General features: G+C 38.3%; 1 protein-coding gene, 1 long non-coding RNA gene and 1 pseudogene across 3 annotated transcripts in view; 2 read left to right on the top strand and 1 right to left on the bottom strand.

Moving 5' to 3' along the window:
• The first annotated feature begins 791 nt into the window (after positions 1-791).
• On the top strand, positions 792-2,423 carry LOC309478281 (uncharacterized protein). The gene is made up of 3 exons (XM_082141868.1): positions 792-1,356; positions 1,510-1,531; positions 2,020-2,423. The coding sequence occupies exons 1-3, from the start codon at positions 1,102-1,104 to the stop codon at positions 2,208-2,210; spliced, it is 468 nt and encodes a 155-aa protein (XP_081997994.1). The 5' UTR covers positions 792-1,101; the 3' UTR covers positions 2,211-2,423.
• Positions 2,424-2,471: 48 nt separating this feature from the next.
• LOC309477579 lies at positions 2,472-9,917 on the bottom strand (annotated as a pseudogene). Its single transcript, XR_014211682.1, has 10 exons — positions 9,760-9,917; positions 9,043-9,172; positions 8,721-8,832; positions 7,165-7,285; positions 6,689-6,749; positions 4,394-4,546; positions 4,183-4,308; positions 3,881-3,993; positions 2,941-3,262; positions 2,472-2,837 (listed from the first exon to the last, which is right to left on the bottom strand). The product of XR_014211682.1 is annotated as an uncharacterized misc_RNA (transcript).
• An 8,958-nt stretch (positions 9,918-18,875) lies between these two features.
• Positions 18,876-22,251, top strand: part of LOC309478286 — an 86,813-nt gene continuing 83,437 nt past the window's right edge. The window contains exon 1 of the long non-coding RNA XR_014198923.1: positions 18,876-19,025. This is a non-coding gene — a long non-coding RNA (uncharacterized lncRNA). The remainder of the gene's footprint in view (positions 19,026-22,251) is intronic.

Here is a 22,251-nt window from a genome sequence, read left to right as displayed (position 1 = left end):
TCTTCCCGCACACCTGAGGGGATTGGTGGAGGAGGGCGTCTCTTCCAGTCCGGACCCTTGTGAGCTTCCACAGCTGGCAGCTGTTAAGTTGGTCTGGTCAGATCACACTTACAGCTGCATCTCTGGCAAAGCTCGAAGACCCACGGGTTTGGAAGAACGCTACTTCAAGAACGCTGCTGTCCTTCCTGACATCCGTCCAGCAGTGTCAGTCTCTTCAGTGGCCGTGCGTCAGCAGGATGAGCCTATCTCCATCCACGGCTACAGCGTAGAGGCCTACCAGGACATCTACCGCTCTGTGGTGGAGCCCATGCTGAAGACGCCCAGTGGTCGGCAGCGTCCCTACAGCCTTAAACTTGGACGGAAGATAAAGCAGCGGCTGTGGGAGGCACTCAACCGCCCATCACTGGAGGAGACGGAGCATCCTGATGGACGTGTCCGGATCACTGAGAGCTTCTCCACAACCAGCAGAAGCTTCGCTCCTCGAATCGACGTGGACATCAGTGAAGAGCCCCTGCCTGAGGATGAGGAACCCCGAAGAAAGAAGCCCAGACACTGAGTCATCACTGTCACATGGAGCCCGGCCCCGGAGTATCACACAGCGGAACCTGTATGTAAATACTGTATATAGTTACAGAGCAAGTTTATAGTTTTATGAGTAACTTTAAGTTTTATTTTTTAGAGTTGTTTTGCACATTGTTGTGAAGTTGACAGGATGTTTTTGGTGATTGTCAGAGCATTGATATGCTTGTTCTAAGTGGTTGTTAGTGTTTTGCTACTCGGTTGTTGGGATGTTTTGGATGGTTTCTTGTGTGTTGACATGCGTTTGCCAAGGTATTTTGCGCGGTTGTTAGCGTGTTGCTTTGCGGTTGCTGGACTCTTCTGAGTGGTTTTTCATGCATTGCTATGTGGTTGTCAGGATGTTTAGAGTAGCCTAGTTGGTTGATATGCGGTTGCTTAGGTTAGGGAAGGTTAGGGTCCCTCACACGGTTTGCAGCTTGACGTGCTGTGAGGGCTTGTGTGCATCAGTGATGCTGAGAGCTACGCCACTGGTACTTCACAACTACTGCTAGGGTCACCCATAGTGGACAGGTCTCAGCTGAGATGCCAGACGAAGACAAACCACCTGATTCTGGACAGCAGAAGATTGACCTGATGTTCCTGGCAGAAGATCACTGTCTTGTTACAACGACAACAACATCAGCGGTCCCTGAATGGAAGAAAATTCAGGATTCAAGAAAAACTGATTATTTGTGGAAGTCATCAATGGATCAATGGAAAATTCAGGATTCAAGAAAAACAGATTATTTGTGGAAGTCATCAATGGATCAATGGAAGCAACCGATCGAACAGAACAAGGTAAAACAGTTTAATATTAGCAAAGGCTGCATTCTTTCTTCAGCATTTTTGTAAAAGCATTCGGGCAATTAAATCAGAGGAATGCTAATATTATAATTTCTTACATTCTTGTATATGTATGATAATTATGAAATAATTCTCTTCTAAATTCAGGCACACGATCATGTAAACACAGGTAAGCAGAGAAAATGATAAAAATACAACAATTACTATTCACAGGTAAACTATCACAGTAATCTGAACTTCATAAACAGACACTGTTCTTCTTCTGCTGTTCTTCTGTTTTGTCCTTCAAAAAAAATTTCATCATGCCTTAAAATAGCTTGAATGTAACTCTACACCCTTGCCTCATTTAGTATTCCGGTTCTATAAATATGCAAACCAGCTCAGAGATCCACTCATTGACAATCACATGTTGATCTGATTGGTTACAAGGTAGTTTGTGACATCATAAACACCAGCGATTTTTTCACATGGTTTGTCTTAAAGCATATTAAAAACACCACATAGACATATAAATGTCAGGATGTACACTCGGATAACAAGGTTAGAAGGATTCAGAATAACTTTTAATGAAGCTTTCGTTGGACAGCAGGTAAATTCAGATGCATAAACAGATACTGTGAGAATAACATTGATGAATGATCGTCTTTTCTCTTGTAGATAACGGCAGGCTTGAATGTGGCATGAAACACAGTCCGAGGAACACAGAGCATGGACACCAAGGAGAATGTGGGATCTCAGGACAAGTATCACAGGTAAGTATCACAAGGATGTACTGTGGAAACAGACTGGAACAGTTCGGGAACAATAGTCTGAAATGCACAGAGAGCAGGTTAGTGGGTCTTTCCTAGTTCAAGGTTCGACTGGAGCTGAGGTGTGTTCCTTTGTAGTGCTCAGTGATTGCTGGGATTGATGACAGGTGCAGGTGATTAGTATTGAGTGTGATCTTTGTGTTGTGGATGTGAATGAGCCTGACTGATTCCTGACAATAAACAACATTAAAAACTTGAATTTCACCACAGGGGGACTTTAAAAAGCTCCACCGCAAGGATCCATTAGGCTTCTATTCAAAGGGTAGAAATACCTGCAGAAATACTCAGAAAAAAGTTGTGAAATAGTTTTTTTGTGTGAATAGAATGCAACAGAATCGCTTTAAATATTTAATTTTGATCTCATTCATACTTTTGAGAAATAGTTTTTTTCTCCTCCAGTCACCACTGTAATAAATTAAAATAGCAATAATAGGAAATGGAAACAAATAATAATACAAATCAATATTGCATGAGTTCATGTTATCATAATACTGTACTTGAAACACTGAATCAGTCCTCCATTGGTCAAAGAGCTCAATCGTCAATCGCTGTTGTCACAGAAATGGACATTTGTTTTCTTTTCTCGTTGTTGTATTTCTGCTGACACATCCATAGATTTCCCACTCTCCTATTTAACTGAAGTGTCGTCTGCTGAGGGAGTCAAAGCTGAACAATAAGAACAAACAACAGGTTTTTATGTTATTTTCATTATTCTAATTGGTTCAATTTAGATTTTTTTATTTTTATTTCTGTGTTGCAGTGTACTTACCTATGCTTGCAGGGTCCACAATCTGCACTGGAATGGCCTGTCCGTCCTCCAACAAGATCTGTGTGATGCCACCTTCAGCTCTGGCATTAGTCACCGAGGTCCCACTCACCGGCTGGCTCATGCCGAGCAGGGTCGGGGGGGGGGGGTCACACAGAGATATGCTTTCACCAGCACTGCCACTTGACTGGAGGAACTGGGACGGACTCAGCAGAACAGGCTGTGGAGGTGCAGGGCTGGACGGCTCTGGGGCTTCTGGTGGAGGTGGGGGTGTAGGTTGGGCAGTGTCTTCAACTGGACACAAGGCAGGCTGTATCTGGATGGCCTATCAGACAAGAGGAGAGCACTCTTAAAGGATAAGTTTGACAACCAGCTTTGTCCCAGGCAACAGGGAACATTCTCACAAAGGCAAGTTTTTATTCCATTAATGTTAATAGAACATTTGTTCAAAGTTATATGTTTTTAAATAATGTTCTCAAAACTTTAGCACAAAAACAATGATCTTTTTTTCTGAAATATTTTAGTTGGATGTTTATCAATTTTTTTTTTTAAATGTTACAACTTGTTTCAGAGAACTTTCAAAAGTAACCTTCACATAATGTTTGCAAAATTATAAAATTGAATGTTCCCTTAACGTTCGCATTAACCAACAAAAGTTTTTACAATGTTTAAAACTAGAGGTTTTGAAAGCCATGAAATAACGTTTTCATAAGTTTATGGGAACATTAACAAAAAGTTCAAAACAAAAATGTATAAAAAATTATTACATAATCAGGTTTTCAAGCATTTCATTTTAATGGGTTTTTTGTTTCTTCAATTATACCATCAGAACAGTTGATCACCCTGAAACTTTTTACATTTATTCAGAAATTAAACAATTAATGCATTAATTTAATAAATGAATAGATCCATATAAAAAATGATCATTTCAGGACAGGGTCACCTGGAGATGTGCAAAGATCTTGGGCTGCAGTGAGGTGAGAGAGCTGAAGAGCTGCACAGCCTCTGGAGAAAGAGTGTCACTCTCTTCCAAGAGTTCTTCCTTCTGAGGGGACACTGTCAATATAACAGCAGTACACTAGATTCTGTGGCAGGGTAAACAATGCTTATACTTGGACTACAGGTATGTGCTTTCTTTTTGAGGCAGGACCTTTCCTCTACTCTCTAAATTGTATTGAATGATTCCAAGATTATTGTTTTAATAATGTATGTCGGATTTCAAACAATATCTCAACAGTATTTCACCATCCACAGTAGCTGGAGTCAGGGTCACAGTCTCTGGAAGCCGGTTATTAGCCTCTGCTTTCCACTGCAACACAACAAAAACATACAAATAAATGCTTACTACAGAAAATGGTTGGCATATTTGTGCTCACCAATCTAATGCTTTACAAACATGTTTTCTGTATCTGAGGTAGCCAGTGGTCCCGCCGTCAGCTGAAGAGCTTTCTGAGACTCATGGATGTGGTTCTTGATGTCACGAGCGGGTGTAGTCGAGAGGGTAGGGACGCCCCATCCTCCATCGTGACATCCTGCATGGCTTCACTGTCCAGCTCCTCTGTCTCTTCTTCATCTTCATTTTGTTCTTCCTCTGCAAAGCAGATCTGCTCTGGAAGTGGAGGCAGGTTTGCAGTGTTCACGTCATGGTACAGGTGAGCTTTCTCTGTAGGGAGCTGGGTGTAATACCTGTCTTGGCTTTGTAGAGTATGTTTTGATTCGTTTCTTGCTCTGACCCTTTTTTAGGTTGAACGCCCTTCCTCCGTGGACCAAACTGGCATTCCATCACAATGGCTCTGCTCCCTTAAAACCATATTAAAGATCAAGATAAAATGACTTTGTGTGCATATTGTAAAACCATTACATTATCTGCAACAACAGCATTCAATCAAGGCTTAAGAACAAGGCATGCCCAGCCTTGACATGCAACTTGCTATTGCAAGCATTCTCGTTCTAGAAACAATTTGATTGAACAAAAATCTGGACAAATTAGTATGGAAGCTTGTTTACGCCATAGAATAAAAAAGGGTAATTGTGACTAGGGTAATTATCTTACAATTCTGACTTTTTTTCATGCAATTGCGAATTTACATCTCGCAATTCTGACTTTTTTTCTCAGAACTGTGTGATATAAACTCGCATTTGTGAAATATAATGTCAGAAATGTAAAATAAAAGTTAAACAATATATAAAAGTCAGACTTTTCTCAGAATTGCAAGTTTATAACTGTGAGATAAAAAGTTGCAATTATCTCTTAAATTGTTTTATTCTATAATGATTTGGTCTGTTTCCCCCCAAAAAAAGATCAACACTGTAAATTTAAAATTCACATACAATGCTTTTTAAATGTTTGGGGTTGGTAAGATTTTTTGCTCACAAAATTAGCAAATGAAACTTTAGTAAAAACAGTAACATTGTGAAATATTATTACAATTCAAAATAAATGAAAGCTTAAGTTCTGCCAGGAAGACTCAATCAGCGCGTCATGTATTACCTCACTTCTAACCAATCATGTGCTAACACTCGCAGTATAAAAGATTGGTACTTACATTTGTCTGAGTTCGCAGATGCTGACGCTGCCAATTACCTCCATCCTCCCCCACCACCACCAAGATGGTACCTTCCCCTTCATCCTCCCCACCACCACCAAGATGGTACCTTCCCCTTCATCCTCCCCAACCACCACCAAGATGGTACCTTCCCCTTCATCCTCCCCAACCACCACCAAGATGGTACCTTCCCCTTCATCCTCCCCACCACCACCAGGATGGTCCCTTCCTTTACCTCCAGGGGGTCGGCTGCGCCCCTGCCTTCGTCTTCAGGCAGGATATGCAGCTTCCGCTACCCTCGCATTGCGCACTAAGGACGGAGCCTACGCCAAAGAACTTTATAAATGTATGCTTGCTGGGCTGTTAATAAACATGCACTTGTTATATCAATTTATCTCCCGAGTCTTTCTGGTAGAACTGTCTTCTGTTCAAATATGTTTAAATTGAATTGAAATGTTGCTGCTTAATCTTTATGAATGCCTTCACTGTCATTTTATATTTATTTAAAGCATCCAACTGAATAAAAGTATTTCTTTCTTTCAAACAAATCGTATCTGCTAAAGTTTCATTTGCTAATTTTGTGAGCCAATATACCACTAGCATTATTCAGAAGTCCCCAAATTTACAGACATCGATTAAAATTCCAATTTTGAATTATAGTCAAAACTCATTAAAATAACATATAGACTATGACTAAACAGCTTTAAGACTTAAATAAAAGTATCTCACATAAAGTCGTACCACAGATCCCACAAGCAAAAAGGGCCATATTACCTGCATTAACAAAGGGAATGCCATCGTAGGGCACATACTGTGATTTCCACATGAGTCTGGTGGCAGGTTTAGCCGGTGAGGGTGATTGGCGGGTGCTTGTGTAGAAGCAGAACGGCCTCAAGCTCTGCCTCTGTGTTACAGTAACCACGGTACGATTCTCCGATCTTCTGTTCCTCATGAAACAATCACACAGAAAAAAGATTCGCCAAGCCACATTAGCTTGACATCACCAGATTGTGTTGCTGTAAATGGATCTGTTTGACAGAGGGCTCTACGCACAATAGAAAAAGTACAATGCATTTAGGCTATTTCCATGCATATTACACTACTTTTTTTAAGTTATTATTTAAATTTTTGTAAGTGAAAGTTTTGTAAAAAACAAAACAAAAAACCCCTCAATTTATCCATTTTCTACTGGACAAACCTCACACGAGCCCAGTTTGGTGCCCCTGGTGGTAATGGCTTCACTGGGGCTCAAATACATCAGGAGAACTGAAAGAAATGAGAAGACATTTCAGTAAAACTGTCCATAATTTAAGGTACACTTAAACTCCAGGAATGGGGCATGGCCTGAAGCAGTTTTCTTGTTGTTCAAGCAAGGGATAAATTGAGCCAGAACAGGAGTTTAATTGGGTAGTTTGCTTGTCAACCCATTCCATATGCATATGAATGCTTTTTACCAATCCAGTAGATATTTTCCAGCTCCATATTTGCGCAAGACTTGTAAAATCTGTGTTCAAATAAGTGATTTTCAACATTTAAAACAAATCGGCTGTAAAAAAAAAAAGCATGTAGTTTATAATAAAAAAATGGTAATAAAAAGAAACAAACACAATAGGAAAGTTCATCTTTCAGATTAGATACAGAATGTGACAGATATAATGATGTGCAAACAAGGTTTACTGACCATTTTTTCGAAATTGTAATACCAGTGACATTCTGAGCCGCTAGTGCAGATAAACTATGGGTGCCATCATTGTCTTTTGTGGATGTGATGATTGACTGCTGTCTTTTCTCCACAAAGATTCCTATTTAACAGAACAGAAAGAAATGGCAGAACCGGACAGCAACCAATTTTCTTCATTATTCTTTTCATTTTCTGTTTATTTTATTAGTTCTATTGAATTTCTTCATTATTAGATGTTAACTACTCTATTATATATGCACACACACACACACACACACACTCACCAGCCACTTTATTAGAGGACATTTGAGTGTAGGGAACTGATGATCTGAGTTGATTTGAGCTTTGTGACATTGTGCATTATCCTGCTGGAAGTATCCATCAGAAGATGGGTGCACTGTGGGCATAAAGGGATGGACATGGTCAGCAACAATACTCAGGTAGGATGTGGCATTTAAACAACGCTCACTTGGTACTAAGGGACCCAAAGTGTGCTAAGAAAATACCCTCACACCATTACATGCATTCAGAGATGCTCTTCTGCAGACCTTGGTTGTAACTAGTGGTATTTCAGTTGCTGTTGCCTTTCTTTCAGCTTGAACCAGTCTGGTCATTCTCCTCTGACCTCTGGCATTTTCACCCATAGAACTGCTCTATGCTGCTCACTGGATATACTGGATATTCTTACTTTTTCTGACCATTCTCTGTAAACCCTACAGATGGTTGTGTGTGAAAATCCCAGTAGATCAGTAGTTTCTGAATTACTCAGACCAGCCCGTCCAGCACCAACAACCACACCGCGTTCAAAGTTCCTTAAATCACCTTTCTTCTCCATTCTGAGGCTCATTTTGAACTTCACCAGATCGTGACCATGTCTACATGCCTAAATTCATTGAGTTGCTAGAGTTAGATATTTGCGTTAAAGGGATACTTCACCGATTAGCATTAAGCTTTGTATCAGTAGAAACCCGGTAGTATTATCGAAAGGCCGTGCTTCCCTCCCTCATGTCCCCCTGAGACGAGAGATTTCTGTATTGTGTGTCTGGAAAAAAAACTCAGATGACGCAAAAATCGTAATCTTAATTTTGCGTCATCTGAGACTTTTTTGGCCAGAGCTAGATCCGCATGTTTTCAACCCGCCCATAGCGGGATCTCACGATAAAACGGCGTCTTTTCAGTTTCGAGTCAACTAGTAGCCTAATTGTATCATTTCTTCCGATACTGCCCTTTGTAACCGGTAGGCGTGGTTTGGGAGTGGCCTCGTAGGGCAGCGAAGCAAGTGCATTCTGGGAGTTGTTGTCTTTCATCCACATGAGTCAAAAATAAATTTTCTGGCTTTTCTTTCTCTAGAAGGCACAAACTTCTAAAATAATTTCACATTTCTGCTACATAAATGATCCAATTTAAATACACATTCATCTTTCCAGCAGTGAAATATCCCTTAAACAAGAAGTTGAACAGGTGTACCTAATAAAGTGTCCAGTGAGTGTGTGTGTGTATAATTAGAAAAGCAATACTCAGTAATATATTTAATAATAAAAAACATAATTCATTACCAGATGAGTTTGCTACTTTCAACAGCTGACCGTGAGGTAGTAACATCTGAGGTCCCCCTATAGACACAGATGGGACACCGTACAACTGTCCATTCTCCCCTTTCACGATCACCTGAAAAAATGGATCCGTCTTTGAGGTGGAGAAAAACTGTCATAAATATATCGTTCAAAATGACTTAATGGGTGGAATACATAAGGTCAAGCTCATATAACATTTTGGTATATCTGGTGACTGAGTCAAGTACATGGGTAATACACATGTCTTCTAGTGTGAGTAATAGCCTGTAGTTTATGGTGATGGATCATAGTGCAATGTCCTTACCACACGCTCATACTGAATAGGATGTCCGTTTTGATCAAGTATAACTAAGTTGTCCACTTGTCCCGAATGAATGAATGACGGAAGCACTTGTGCATCTGCATTTTCTTTAGATTTTGAGTTTTTGCGGTTGCTGATACATCACAATACAAAAATAATAAATCGTTTGATCACAAAACATTGACAGCTGATATTTTACAATTATTCTTTGCAGTTCAGATTTATTTATTTATTGCTATTTAGTATTTAATGATGCAAGCATTTTGGTAAAAGTGTAAAAAAACAAAAGTGTCTAAAAAGCCCCAGTCGTATTTCACCAAAAACCATAGAAATTATACTTTGTATTCAGTAAAATTTATGAGATTCTTATACTCATTACTTTAATGCCAAAAAGTGATTGTTTAAATTGTATTATCACAGTATTTATCACAGTAATATCTGTTGCACTTTTAATAATAAAAATAAACAGTTTGATAATATATACAAAAAAACTCTGTCACAGTAAAGAGAATAATCAGTTAAAAATGTAAAAGAATACAAAATTATTCATGGAAAATATAATACATTTTTATGACATACGATTAGGGGTTTTGTGAGATTCACCAAACTCATTTGTTTGTTTGTGTGTGGCCATTAAACATAGTATTTTAGTGAAGAGTGAGTTATACAAGGATTATTCAGTACTGTACAGTATTTCTACTAGTCTACATTTCTCCTTACCAGTCCAGCTCGTGTGTGTGCAGACTGTAGATCCTCTCTCTCTTCAGACTGAAGAACATCTGTCACATCTCTCTCTTCCTCCTCCATTTATTCTATCAGACACACAAAGCAGTCTAAATCAAGAGCCCAAGCCAGAGATACACTACAATTATGCATGAATTGAGATGTTTTACTATTGGAGTAATATTTTTATGTAGTATGGAGTAATATTATATTTTAATATGGGTGTCAAACTGAACCCTTTAGTAGTTGGAGAGAGAAAGATGCACACTGCTAGCCACATTTCACACATACGCTATTTATTTTGTGTGTAAGGTGGCCGTCTCTTTAGATTCATAAATAAAGAGTTTTGAGTAAATGATGACATAATTTTCGGTAGCACTTTATGTTACAGTAATGTTCCCCATGCACATACTATGCAGCCTACTAGAATTGAAAACGAGTCTACTCAACCTCGTCTTCGTCCGGTAGAGAAGATAACGTTAGAGAATGTGATTTCATGTTGAATCGTCGCTCTGTTGAGAATATTTAGTGTGTTCACCGTGAACATACTCTGAGTTGACTAATTATTCCCACACACTTTTTTAAACCAGCATGCCTCGATTAAGCAAGGTTTGGTTTAATCTTCCGAGAGTGCAGGCCTTCAGGGTTTGTTTGTTACAACCCTAGTTGTAAGCTTACACTTCACATAAAATAAACTTGTCCCTCAACCCTGATTGGTTGATGGGAATGTTGATCCAGGAACATGTTGCACTTGGTGAAATCAGTCACAGAAGGAAGGAGTTGTAGAAGTTGAGAGAGCCACTGGCATTGAGTGAGCAGCGCCCTCTACTGTCTGTCTTTTTAACAACATGACAGATTTGTTCAGGTGTATTCTCATAGTTTATATGCAGTTCAATTAGGCAATTGACAGTAGAATAAAAGTATATTGGTGTGAAAGATCACAGCACAGACCTTGAGTTACACAACAGCTAGTGGATTAAAAAGACAAGCAGGTCATTTAATTATGAATAGCAGTGTGAAAAATCAAAAGACCCAAAATATCTGTTAGTGAAAGACAATGGGCAAACAATCAAAATCCAGATTAGTCTTCATGAGGTAATAAACATATTATTATTATTACAAGAATAAAAAAAAATAAAAAAATAATTTAACTTAACATCATGATTGAGTGGCAGATGATGATGAAGATGATGACAATTTTCTTCATGCAGCGCCACATATACAAACACATACTGTACTTACACACATACATATTCTATTTGCTTTAAAAGCTTTCAGTGCTTAGAGCTAGATGTGGAATACTAATTTTTTCTGTAAAAAATATAGAATAAAATCAGCCTTTTTATCAGATTATGTGAAGGAATATTCAACAGATTAATGGATTATCGTTAGTTGCAGCCCTAGATATTACAAATTATTATATTATTTAACTAGCCAACAATGATATTAGTGGATGCAGACAATACATATCTGTTGATTTGCAAGTTAGCAAACATAACACAGTAAACAAAGCATATACACAGGTTGAGAACCGAATTAATTTTATAATTTGAGCAGATATTTTGTATTATTTGGTCAGCTATACTGGACATTTACCAGGCTAGAAAAAGAACAAAAAATGGATGAAAAATAAAACAAATAAAAATGTAAAAAAAATAAAATAAACGATGTGTATGTGTATCTGAATATTCATTCTCCAACAGGATTTAATCAGACTCCAAACAGATTTATTTAGTAGATTGACAACCAACCAAATGCTTCTTCACAGGCCGGCCGCACTCCAATAAACTTGTGCTCTAGTCTGTGGAGGCAGGAGAAGCCACCAGAGCAGTCGAGCACTGAACAAAATAAGACACTTTAGTGAACAAAAGAAATGAGTCAATGCAAGAATGCTATGTTCACTTTAAAGATGAATTTCAACACACAGATTCATTCATGAACCCAGTGCTGGCCTTAACAAACACCACTACATACACACAAAGATGAGTGATATACAGTATATATACATACATGTATACATACACAGGGATGGGCAGTATTTCAGATACATGTATTTAAAATATGTATTTGAAATAAAAAATACTATTTTGTATTTTGAAGCCTTTGGAAAAAATCTAATGTAATTTGTATTTAAATACATTTAAGATGAGTATTTTTGTATTTTCAAAATACATAAAATACTTTTTGCCAGTCAACCTCTTTATCAGGATACTGAGTTTGTGCATCAACTAGTTCAGACATTTACTAGCTCAACATTGGATCAGGGATTTTTTCTTTTCTTTGTTTTTTTTATAAGGTGAGAATGTCATGATCAAGTCTACTGTTGATTAAAGTTAAAATAGTGCATTATTCACTTCAGTTAACATGAAAGAGAAAAAGAAAGAATAGTTGATTTTTATCAACTAGCTTGTCAAATGTGTTTGAAGCATTACTGCATGTTAGGGCTGGGTGATATGACACTACATATCATAGCGATGATATAAAGTCTGAATCGATGGAACTTTTTCTATCTATTTGTGGGGTAAGCAAATATCCGTGCAGCTTTTAGTGGGCAGGAATTATTGGAACGTTGGAGTGGAAAAAGAAGCACTGATGAATGATACTCCTCAAAAATCTTCAGCTTTTAGTTTTATTGTACATAAAAAAAATAAAAAGTAATAGACTAAATACTGTATTTGTATATAAATACATTATTTCACACAGTATTTGTATTTGTATTTTAAATGCATTTCCATGTATTTATGCCCATCTCTGTACATAGAGGAATAAATGAAGATGATACTGGTAATTGGAGAAGCATATAATACATGTAACATAGAGCTCGTGCTGCTCTAATTCATACTTTGCAGTCACGTGACTACCATGGATACCTGGCGGGCAACAAACGGGTATTTTCAACGTAGAGTCCTATAGTTCCAGGTCTTTCTAGTAGCTATCAAGTCTGTTAGCGAGCTAGCTGCATAACTATGGACTAGGATTAACTCCAAGGTAAATTGTGTAAAACAGACAAGGTTTTTTAAGATAATCGAGCAGTAATAATTCCTCCGTAAATAATCCTCTACTGTTGGGTCATCTCTGGTTCTCATTGAAAACCATAGATATCACAAACCTCAAAACAACCTATCACACACTTTTGTTGTTGTTAGCAAAAGACGACAGCTGTTACTGTGCGTTCACACCGCCACCGGCGAGAGCGTCAAAGTGCCCAGAAGTCATTCATTTTCAATGATTTTTGCCGCTCTCGCCGGTGTGAACGTACAGTTAGCTTATCTCTAGCTTATCTCTAGTTAGCTTATCTCAGTTAGCTTATCTCATCTGCGGTTAGTGCATCCAATCGCACAACAACTATCTGGCATGTCGTTTACACCTCAAAACACCAACTTTTGTATAGTAAAACTGGCGACGTCCTGGCAAGATCCTTGATTAGTTTACTGGGTTTCGTTGGAGAACGACGTTCTTGCCCGCCAGCCAGTACTTGTGACGTCACGTGCAAAGTATGAATTGACTTACTGCTGATATCAAGTGTTGTTTACATTTAAATGATCCTAAACATTCTATGTCAGTCCAGTAGATTAAAAATCAACACAATTGTTTCTGAATCCTTGAAGTCTGAACGCACTTGCTGCAAGCTCTTCACAACTCTACAATTTGGTAAGTCTTAGTGATTTGTAGAACTTCTTGATTCATTATCATGGAGCAGCGTCGGTCACGGAGAACCTGGGCTCCTCCCGCACGCCTGAGGGTATTGGTGGAGGAGGGCGTCTCTTCCAGTCCGGACCCTTGTGAGCTTCCACAGCTGGCAGCTGTTAAGTTGGTCTGGTCAGATCACACTTACAGCTGCTTCTCTGGCAAAGCTCGAAGACCCACAGGTTTGGAAGAACGCTAATTGAAGAACGCTGCTGTCCTTCCTGACATCCGTCCAGCAGTGTCAGTCCCTTCAGTGGCCGTGCGTCAGCAGGATGAGCCTATCTCCATCCACGGCTACAGCGTAGAGGCCTACCAGGACATCTACCGCTCTGTGGTGGAGCCCATGCTGAAGACGCCCAGTGGTCAGCAGCGTCCCTACAGCCTTAAACTTGGACGGAAGATAAAGCAGCGACTGTGGGAGGCACTCAACCGCCCATCACTGGAGGACTGGAGCATCCTGATGGACGTGTCCGGATCACCGATAGCTTCTCCACAACCAGCAGAAGCTTCGCTCCTCGAATCGACGTGGACATCAGTGAAGAGCCCCTGCCTGAGGATGAGGAACCCCGAAGAAAGAAGCCCAGACACTGAGTCATCACTGTCACATGGAGCCCGGAGTATCACACAGCGGAACCTGTATGTAAATACTGTATATTAGTTACAGAGCAAGTTTATAGTTTTATGAGTAAGTTTTATCATTTATTTATAATTTATGATTGTCAAAGCATTGATATGCTCATAGGCAGGGCCGGCTCTGTAAATCTGGGGGCCCTAAGCAGGATAATTTTGGGGCCCTGTCTTGCAGTGAATAATGGAGTATTGCCACCGCAAACCAGCAACTGTATACAATCTAACCCTTACACATTTCATCTGTACGTCTTTTAACATGATTGCCCACAATTATTTTACTGCTTATTAAAGTAAAAGTAAAGATTACAGATTTGCCAAATTTCTACATCTTACTTTATTACCGTCTGAATGCTTTGTAAATTTTAAAACAGCACTAACTGTTTCTGTCCTCTAAGCGGCTTAAAATCTTAAGTATTAAAAAATCTTCAATAAAGTTGTTGAATAATATACTACAGGTGTTGCTGGAGTCTCGATCTTTGAACTTCTTTTCCCTTTTCCACACTTAAAATGTGGATTTCGTTGGAGTGCCTCTAATGGGATAATGTCCACTTTAACGCACCCTCTGAGGTTGCCGAGAAACAGCGCCGTGAATTGTGCAGAAAATGCAATAGGCGGCTCTTTGTGCATTGTGTAATGTGCCAAGTCCAAAAATTCATATAAAAATAAAAAGTGCTTAGAGTTTGTATAGCATTTTATGAGATGACATCAGACAGTACAGTTAGCCTATAAGATACCACAAATTATAGTATTTACAAATATCATATATGCATTTAAGCAAAATTAATGTGCATGTTAAAGCAATGATAAAATTATAATTTTGTATAATCATCCATGTTTGATGTCCTAGAGTCCTTCCAGGGGTAGGTTTCATCTATTCAAAGGTGCTGGGTCATATGAGGCCGGATCCAAGCTGGAGCATAATCTTTAGTTACCCCGTGAAATTGAAATCTGTATTTTATTTTATTTTATATTATATACAATTGATTTATAAATGCATTCAAGTGATGTTATTTGCAATAATTAAAAAATTATATAGGTCTAATTATATTTTTACAGTCATTTTGTGTTATAACATTTACATTTAGTCATTTAGCAGACGCTTTTGTCCAAAGCAACTTACAAATTGGGACTAAATTAAGCAAGTCATCGTGAAGAGGCAAAAACAACGCAAGAAGTGCTCAAAATACGAAGTTCAGGCATTATTCAGAGTAGCATAAGCCCGATAAGCGAGAATTTACTGGAAAAGATTTTTATTTTATTTTTTTATGAGGTTAAGTGCTCACGGAATAGAGTTATTACGTGAGATATTATTATAATTATTTGTTATTTACCTTTCAAAATAGTTTATTATTCTTTTCTGAAAATATAAACAATACAAACAGAGTTTCTACAAAGTGTGAATAAGTGAAAAACCACATGGTCCCTAATTGAGCAGATTAAAGAATACTGTGTAGCCTAATTATATGTATGTGCCTTATATTTTTACAGTCCATTTTCGCTAATATATCAGTGTTATTTGCATTTCTTTTTTAAATTATCATTCTTTTATTCTGAAAATAGACACAAAAGTAACACAATCCCTTTAAAAACGTGAAAAAGAGAAAAGCCGCACGGTCCCTAATGCTGGGTACACACCAAAAGATAATCGGGCTGATTTTGGGCCGATTTCCCCCCTTCCGACAATCCTAGCTATGTCCCGATTATCTTGATGGTTCAACAGATTATTTTATCAGATTTTCCCTTGGTGTGAGGTGTGTTAAGAGTGTCCGAACCTGCTCGGAAGAACGTCGGAGCCAGAGCCATAGAGAGAGAGAGTTGCGACACTCTTTGATGTCGCCGCTATGGCTGTCACGTGGTTCATGTAAGCCCCAATAGTTCTAAAACATACGCTGGCTGTCATGTTCTTCTATGGGACAGACAGCAGCGATTGCATTATTGAACGGTAAATATAAAATAAAACACACACCCAAGTACTTTTTCAGCTGTTATTGCATTATTGCATTTTGTTAATGTCAGTTTTGCATTTGGAAATAAGTTTTAGGCTATATTTTTGGAGGGAAAAGCTTAGTGTTCATGTTCGCATGGGTAGTAGCACTGGCTTTAGCGGCTCTAACTTAACTTTTCCATATCATTCATCTGATGATGGACGTCTCATGATATTTATTTTAGCACAACTGGGCTGTATTAGGCTATTGATTCCCGTGATTTTGCTTATAAATTTTGATTCAGCCATTAGCCTACCTTCGTGATCACGCAAAGAGGTCTGCCGTGGCGGTCCGTTCAGAATTCGCTTAGAAGCTAGCTCACTTCTTCTGATGAAAGTGGCCACCCCCAGGACCACAACGTGAAACATGATCATGTTAAGACTAAGAATATTATTTTAAGATTAAGGCCATACACATTATCAAAACTATAACAGATTAAAAACGAATTTAAGCATGGCTGATACAAATGAAGGTTTTCAAATAAAATATTTTTTATTAAACAATGACAGACAACAAAAATGTGTGCTTGTGTGTGTGAACAAGAAAAACAAAAACCAGGGGCAGGTGATCCATGAAACAGACAGGACTGGTGATGGCCATAACAATCCTAAAGGTCCAGCATTGTTCTCACAAGCCGCTTCACTCAAGACAATAATAACATAATGAAAAGTTAGTATATCCCAAAAAATTTAATTAAATAAAAGTTGCTATAAAGGTGGTAGCGACTCATTACCGAACTCTTAGCTGACGAAGTCGCGCTAGCTAACTAACGTTAGCTAGCAGGCAGTGCTTGAAAATTGGTTGAAACAACCAACATAAAATATAAATAATTACGCTGTGCATGTACAAATGAAGACCAGTATAAGCATCGCAAAGGGCCTCTGATACAATATAGACAGTTGACAATTCAAAAGAGGTCGATATTTCGGCAACTTAACTCTGAAACAACTCGACGCGCAGCAATGTAAGTGAATGGTGTCCAACGCCCAAATGACAGTGTTTGGAACTATTCCGATCTTCATATCCCGGAAGTAGACGGTTAAAAGCGCCGCCATTATTTACAACGGAGGTCTATGGGAGTGTCGCAACTCTCTCTCTCTATGGCTCTGGTCGGAGCCGCCCCGATCGCGAATCGTAAGGACAAGCCCGAGGACAAACGCTCTGGAGATTATCACGTGAAACAAAACAATATCCAATCAGAAAGCGAGATGATGGAGGACACGGTCATTCTCACACACACACACTGGAAGCTGAGTGTTAAGGGTTCAGTGAGGGATTAAATAACTTTTTCTAAAGAGACAATAAATCCAATAAAGAATAAAATAAAGACAATAAAGAATGAATATATTTCTGTATAAAAGGTTATATATATAATGGTGGGTACAATGGGTTTTTTTTTACGTGAATTTTCTGTGAAAATCATTCCAAACACTATCATCGCAATTTCTTCCTGCATATCATCCGCCATGCTTATTCTGAAGTCTCGCGAGATTTTGCGAGATTTCCTGTGTTCACAGTCGAGACTCTGGTTGAAAATCTGTTCGCACTATAGGAGCAAAACGCTTAAATCTAGGATTTTTTGTCCTCATGTTTGTGGTCTATCACATTTTGAAAATCTTATAAGATGTAAAAAAATATTTTGGTGTGTAACGTTACCCAGCATAATTTGAGCGTCCTTTGCAGAAGCCAGCAAACGCGGGAGTTCGCGTCATTTAAGGTGGAACGGATAGCGTCAATTAAGAAGCTGCGAATAAGTTGGATTCAGCCTCGTCACTAATTCAACTATTTTTATTGTAATAAGTGTATATTGAGAAAAATATTTTTTTTCCCAAAACTAACGTTAGTGTAAGCAATGTTGATTCAGCATAATTGACGGACAGCTAGCTAACGTCAGCTGCACCAAGTTCCAGCTACCGACTTTTTTCATTAGTTACTCTAGTCTCTCTATTAATGACTAAACATCAACTTGCAAATTAAGTAAGATAAAATAATAATAATAACTAACAGTTATATTAAGGACGTGTCTATTAATATTAGGCCTGAGTCGCCTGAAGCGACGTTACCAAGCCTAAATTACGTTATTAAAAATTAACTTACATTGCACTTGTCTCTTCTCATCGTCATCCTTCTTATTTTTCCCTTTTTCTGCACCCGATGGATAGACTCGTTTCATTTTTGCGGTCAAATGATCAAAGTCCAGGGAAGACAACGATTTTACACGGTTGGTTGACTGTTAAACCGCTGCGACACAAGTGTTAAACCAGATTCTGTGACCGTCATAATATGTGACCGTAGTGGGCGCGGTTGACGTCACTGTGCTGCGTGATCTACGCAAACAGCGTAACTTCTGATATAAGCCAAAGGTGAGGTATTTATTTACGACACGTTTGTTTAGAAATGCTGGTTATTTACACCATAAATGATTATTTGCTTGCCCAGATTGAGCTCAATGTGTGTTTTTTTCAGAGTAGCCTACTACGTGTGTTTCCGTGTTGTTCATTAAACATTCACGCGAGAACGACCCTGACGTCCGTGCACGTTTTTGAAAAGTTTTTTTTTCTCCGTTTGTTTTGCTATTCAGAATAATATGTTATAATTGGATATTATTTTATAGGATATATGTTTAATTTGCAGACTAGTAGTTAATGAGTATGGCGGTGAGGGAGGGTACTACAATACAAGATTATTATTATTTTTTTTATTTTTTTTGTAAATTATTACATTAATGCACAGAATGATTACAATAATTTCACTCAAAATGGCTGTAACAAAACTGTTTTAAAGGTTACCCTCCTCTATTTCACCCATAATGAAAGTGAAATCCTCCAAATTCTGTCTGATGATGTCTGAACCCTTCAGCTTCTTACAGTAGAAATCATTTTGGGCTGACATGAACAGAAACAGATATACAGTATAGGGTCACCAAATCTGATAAGGCTATTTTAAAGGTCACCGAATTCTGTTACCCTCCTCTATTTCACCCATAATGAATGTGATGTTATTTACTTGCAACTTATTTTTTCTTTTGGACAGGCAGTGTTTTATGGTTTAAATAAAACCATTGCAATAGTTTATGAAATGTTTGAATATTTCAAAATTATTTCAAACATTACAACTATTTACAAATATGATGAGCAAAGGGAGGGAAAGCCAATATTTCAAAATTATTTCAAATATTACAACTATTTACAAGTATTAAAAGCAAGAGGAGTGAAAGCAAATATTTAGAAATGATTTCATATATTAAAACTATTTACAAACAGAAAAAGCGAGGGGAGGGAAAACTTAAAGTTGGCATGCTGCACAGCAGTAGAAATTCTTGGGGTCGGGCTCTCCAACACATTGCATGTGGAACCACCGGGCACACATATCACACTGGATCTGTATCAACAAAGATAATAATGATCATTTTCAGGGTGAATATGAGTTACATATACCCGTGATGCATATATTTCCTACTCTAGCAAAGACTCCTCTTTTTTTTTTTACCCAAGGTGTTGTCTTTCCTTTCTCCTCCACATTCTTCTCCCCACAATGGTGACACAAATCGGTAAGGTCATCTGGTTACCATTGAAAAGAAATGTAACTTATCAATAAATGTAAAAATGTGTTAATCGTTTAAATAACATATTGTATGTAAGGGATAATCCACTGCTAGCTACATGACAGAGGCAAAGAGGCTCAAAGGAGTGCATTCAGATTGTTTAATGCACAGCTCACTTTGGATTTTCCTGCTTATACCATGGTCATTTGCCAGCACAAGTTACAGTAAAAGCTGTCATTGATGTTTTGATTATGTTTTATTTTGTTTTAGTTCAGTGCCTGTCTTTTGATCCAGTTTTCCCATTGTGTCTGATTAGTTATCCCATTCACCTGTTGTCTCAATTACCTCATTATCTCCTGTGTATTTATACTACTTGTTCTGTTCTGTTCAGTTCTTTGTCTTGAATTTTCACACATTTTTGTACTGAGAGTTCTTGAATTAAAGACTTACAAGTGATATTTTGTGCACTTCGATTGTGCAGCCGCTCACATTGACCATGGTATAAGATTAATTATTAATCAAAAGTACATAATTAAAAAAACGTACCACTCTCATTCAGCAGTGTCATGGCTATCTGATTCCTGTATTCTTTTACTGCTGAGGTCTTGTTCGAAAACGTCAGAGGCTCCTCTGCCAGAATGTTCTCTGCATACTAATATGACACATGCTTAGAACTGATTTGTAAGTGCATAGTAAATAAATACATAGGTACTATATAAACCAGCAAACTATTGTTTTAAAATACTTTACTGCTATAATGAAGTAGACACCAGTATAATAAAGTGGACACAGAATGACAAAAACAAACTTACTTTCAGAACAAATACACCACATGAAGTGCCGTCCATTTGTTGACTGTGTGGAGCTGTGTTGGCTGTCCACCTGGAAACATTGCAGCCTCGTTTTCTGACGAAGGCCCTGAAAAGGCAAGACAAAGGTAAAATTATGTCAACATATTTACACATATTTTAGTTTTGTAATTAAAAGGGAACAACTTGCATATATGGACACAACAATCACCTTGTGGACTCCAAACACTGTTTGACTTTGAATGAACCATTGCCCAAGGGATCCAACACAAGGCTCCTTTTTTCAGACGGAAAGATTGCCTGTAGATTATTATATTACAACATATTATTGTATAGTATCATTATAGTCATGTTTTACAGCTATTTGTAATATTGTAGCTCTCAACAAATGTCAGCAATGCACAGAGCAAGGTGCTTGGTCTTACCGCCAATATCCAGTGACCAGGCTCCCCAAATTACACTGTACTTTATTGGATCACACTAAAACTGATAATAATTATTTATAAAATCAGTTAATAAAATCTATTAAATTACAATCCACTAAAAAAAGCCCTACAAAAAACATTGTCCTGTGCATACCTTCAGTCTTGAGTTTTTTCCTCTCATATGTGTGTCATTTCAAACGAATCAATGTGAAGAGCCTTTTTGTCTCTTATTTGGTTATTTATTTTTACTGTGTGGGCTCTGTATGCATTGATGACCTGTGAGACAGATAAATGAGTAAGAGTATGTAGCATTACCTTGGATAAATTATATACAATCCAAGTAGAAAAGTCAGTCATTCAATTAAGCTCACCTCACTATCAAGCTCTCCATTGGGGGCTGTCCTCACAATGTCCCAGTAAAAAAGTTTGTAGGACCCCATTCGAGACAGCAGGACATGTGATTTTTTGCCTCCCCAGGCATCCCTTATGCCTATGTATGAGGTAAAAATAGTAATTGAAATAACTATAATGTAGTGCACAACAGTATTATTTAATTTTAGTATGTGAAATATATCTCTGAATGTAAAAAATATATATCAAACCTTAAGTTAAATTAAGTACAATGTTAACTAAAACACAGGTTGATTAAAAGCCTAAATAGAAACAGTTATTTTTATTTTTATAATAATAAATGTATAATAAATGTAGGAAATGTAGTTTGTTTATCAAATTTACGTACATTTTTCATTAAAAGTGGTCACATCAGAAGATGATTGTTCAGCTGGAGGAGGAGAGAACAGCTGGAGGAGGAGAGGAGAGAACAGCTGGAGGAGGAGAGAGAGAGAACAGCTGGAGGAGGAGAGGAGAGAACAGCTGGAGGAGGAGAAGAGAGAACAGCTGGAGGAGGAGAAGAGAGAACAGCTGGAGGAGGAGAGGAGAGAACAGCTGGAGGAGGAGAGAGAGAACAGCTGGAGGAGGAGAAGAGAGAACAGCTGGAGGAGGAGAGGAGAGAACAGCTGGAGGAGGAGAGAACAGCTGGAGGAAGGAGAACAGCTGGAGGAGGAGAAGAGAGAACAGCTGGAGGAGGAGAGGAGAGAAACAGCTGTGAGGAGGAGAGGAGAGAACAGCTGGAGGAGGAAAAAGAGAGAACAGCTGGAGGAGGAGCTGAGGAGAGAGAACAGCTGGAGGAGAAGAGAGAACAGCTGGAGGAGGAGCTGGAGGAGGAGAGGAGAGAACAGCTGGAGGAGGAGAAGAGAGAACAGCTGGAGGAGGAGCTGGAGGAGGAGAGAAGAGAACAGCTGGAGGAGGAGAAGAGAGAACAGCTGGAGGAGAAAATCTCCAGCTTTTAGTTTTATTGTATAAAAAAATTATAAACAAAAAGGACTACATTGTAACCAGAAATAAGTTAA

The sequence above is a fragment of the Leuciscus leuciscus genome (genome assembly GCF_965113295.1).
Source record: "Leuciscus leuciscus genome assembly, chromosome: 16".
NCBI lineage: Eukaryota > Metazoa > Chordata > Actinopteri > Cypriniformes > Leuciscidae > Leuciscus > Leuciscus leuciscus.
This window is presented reverse-complemented; position numbering and strand designations above follow the sequence as displayed.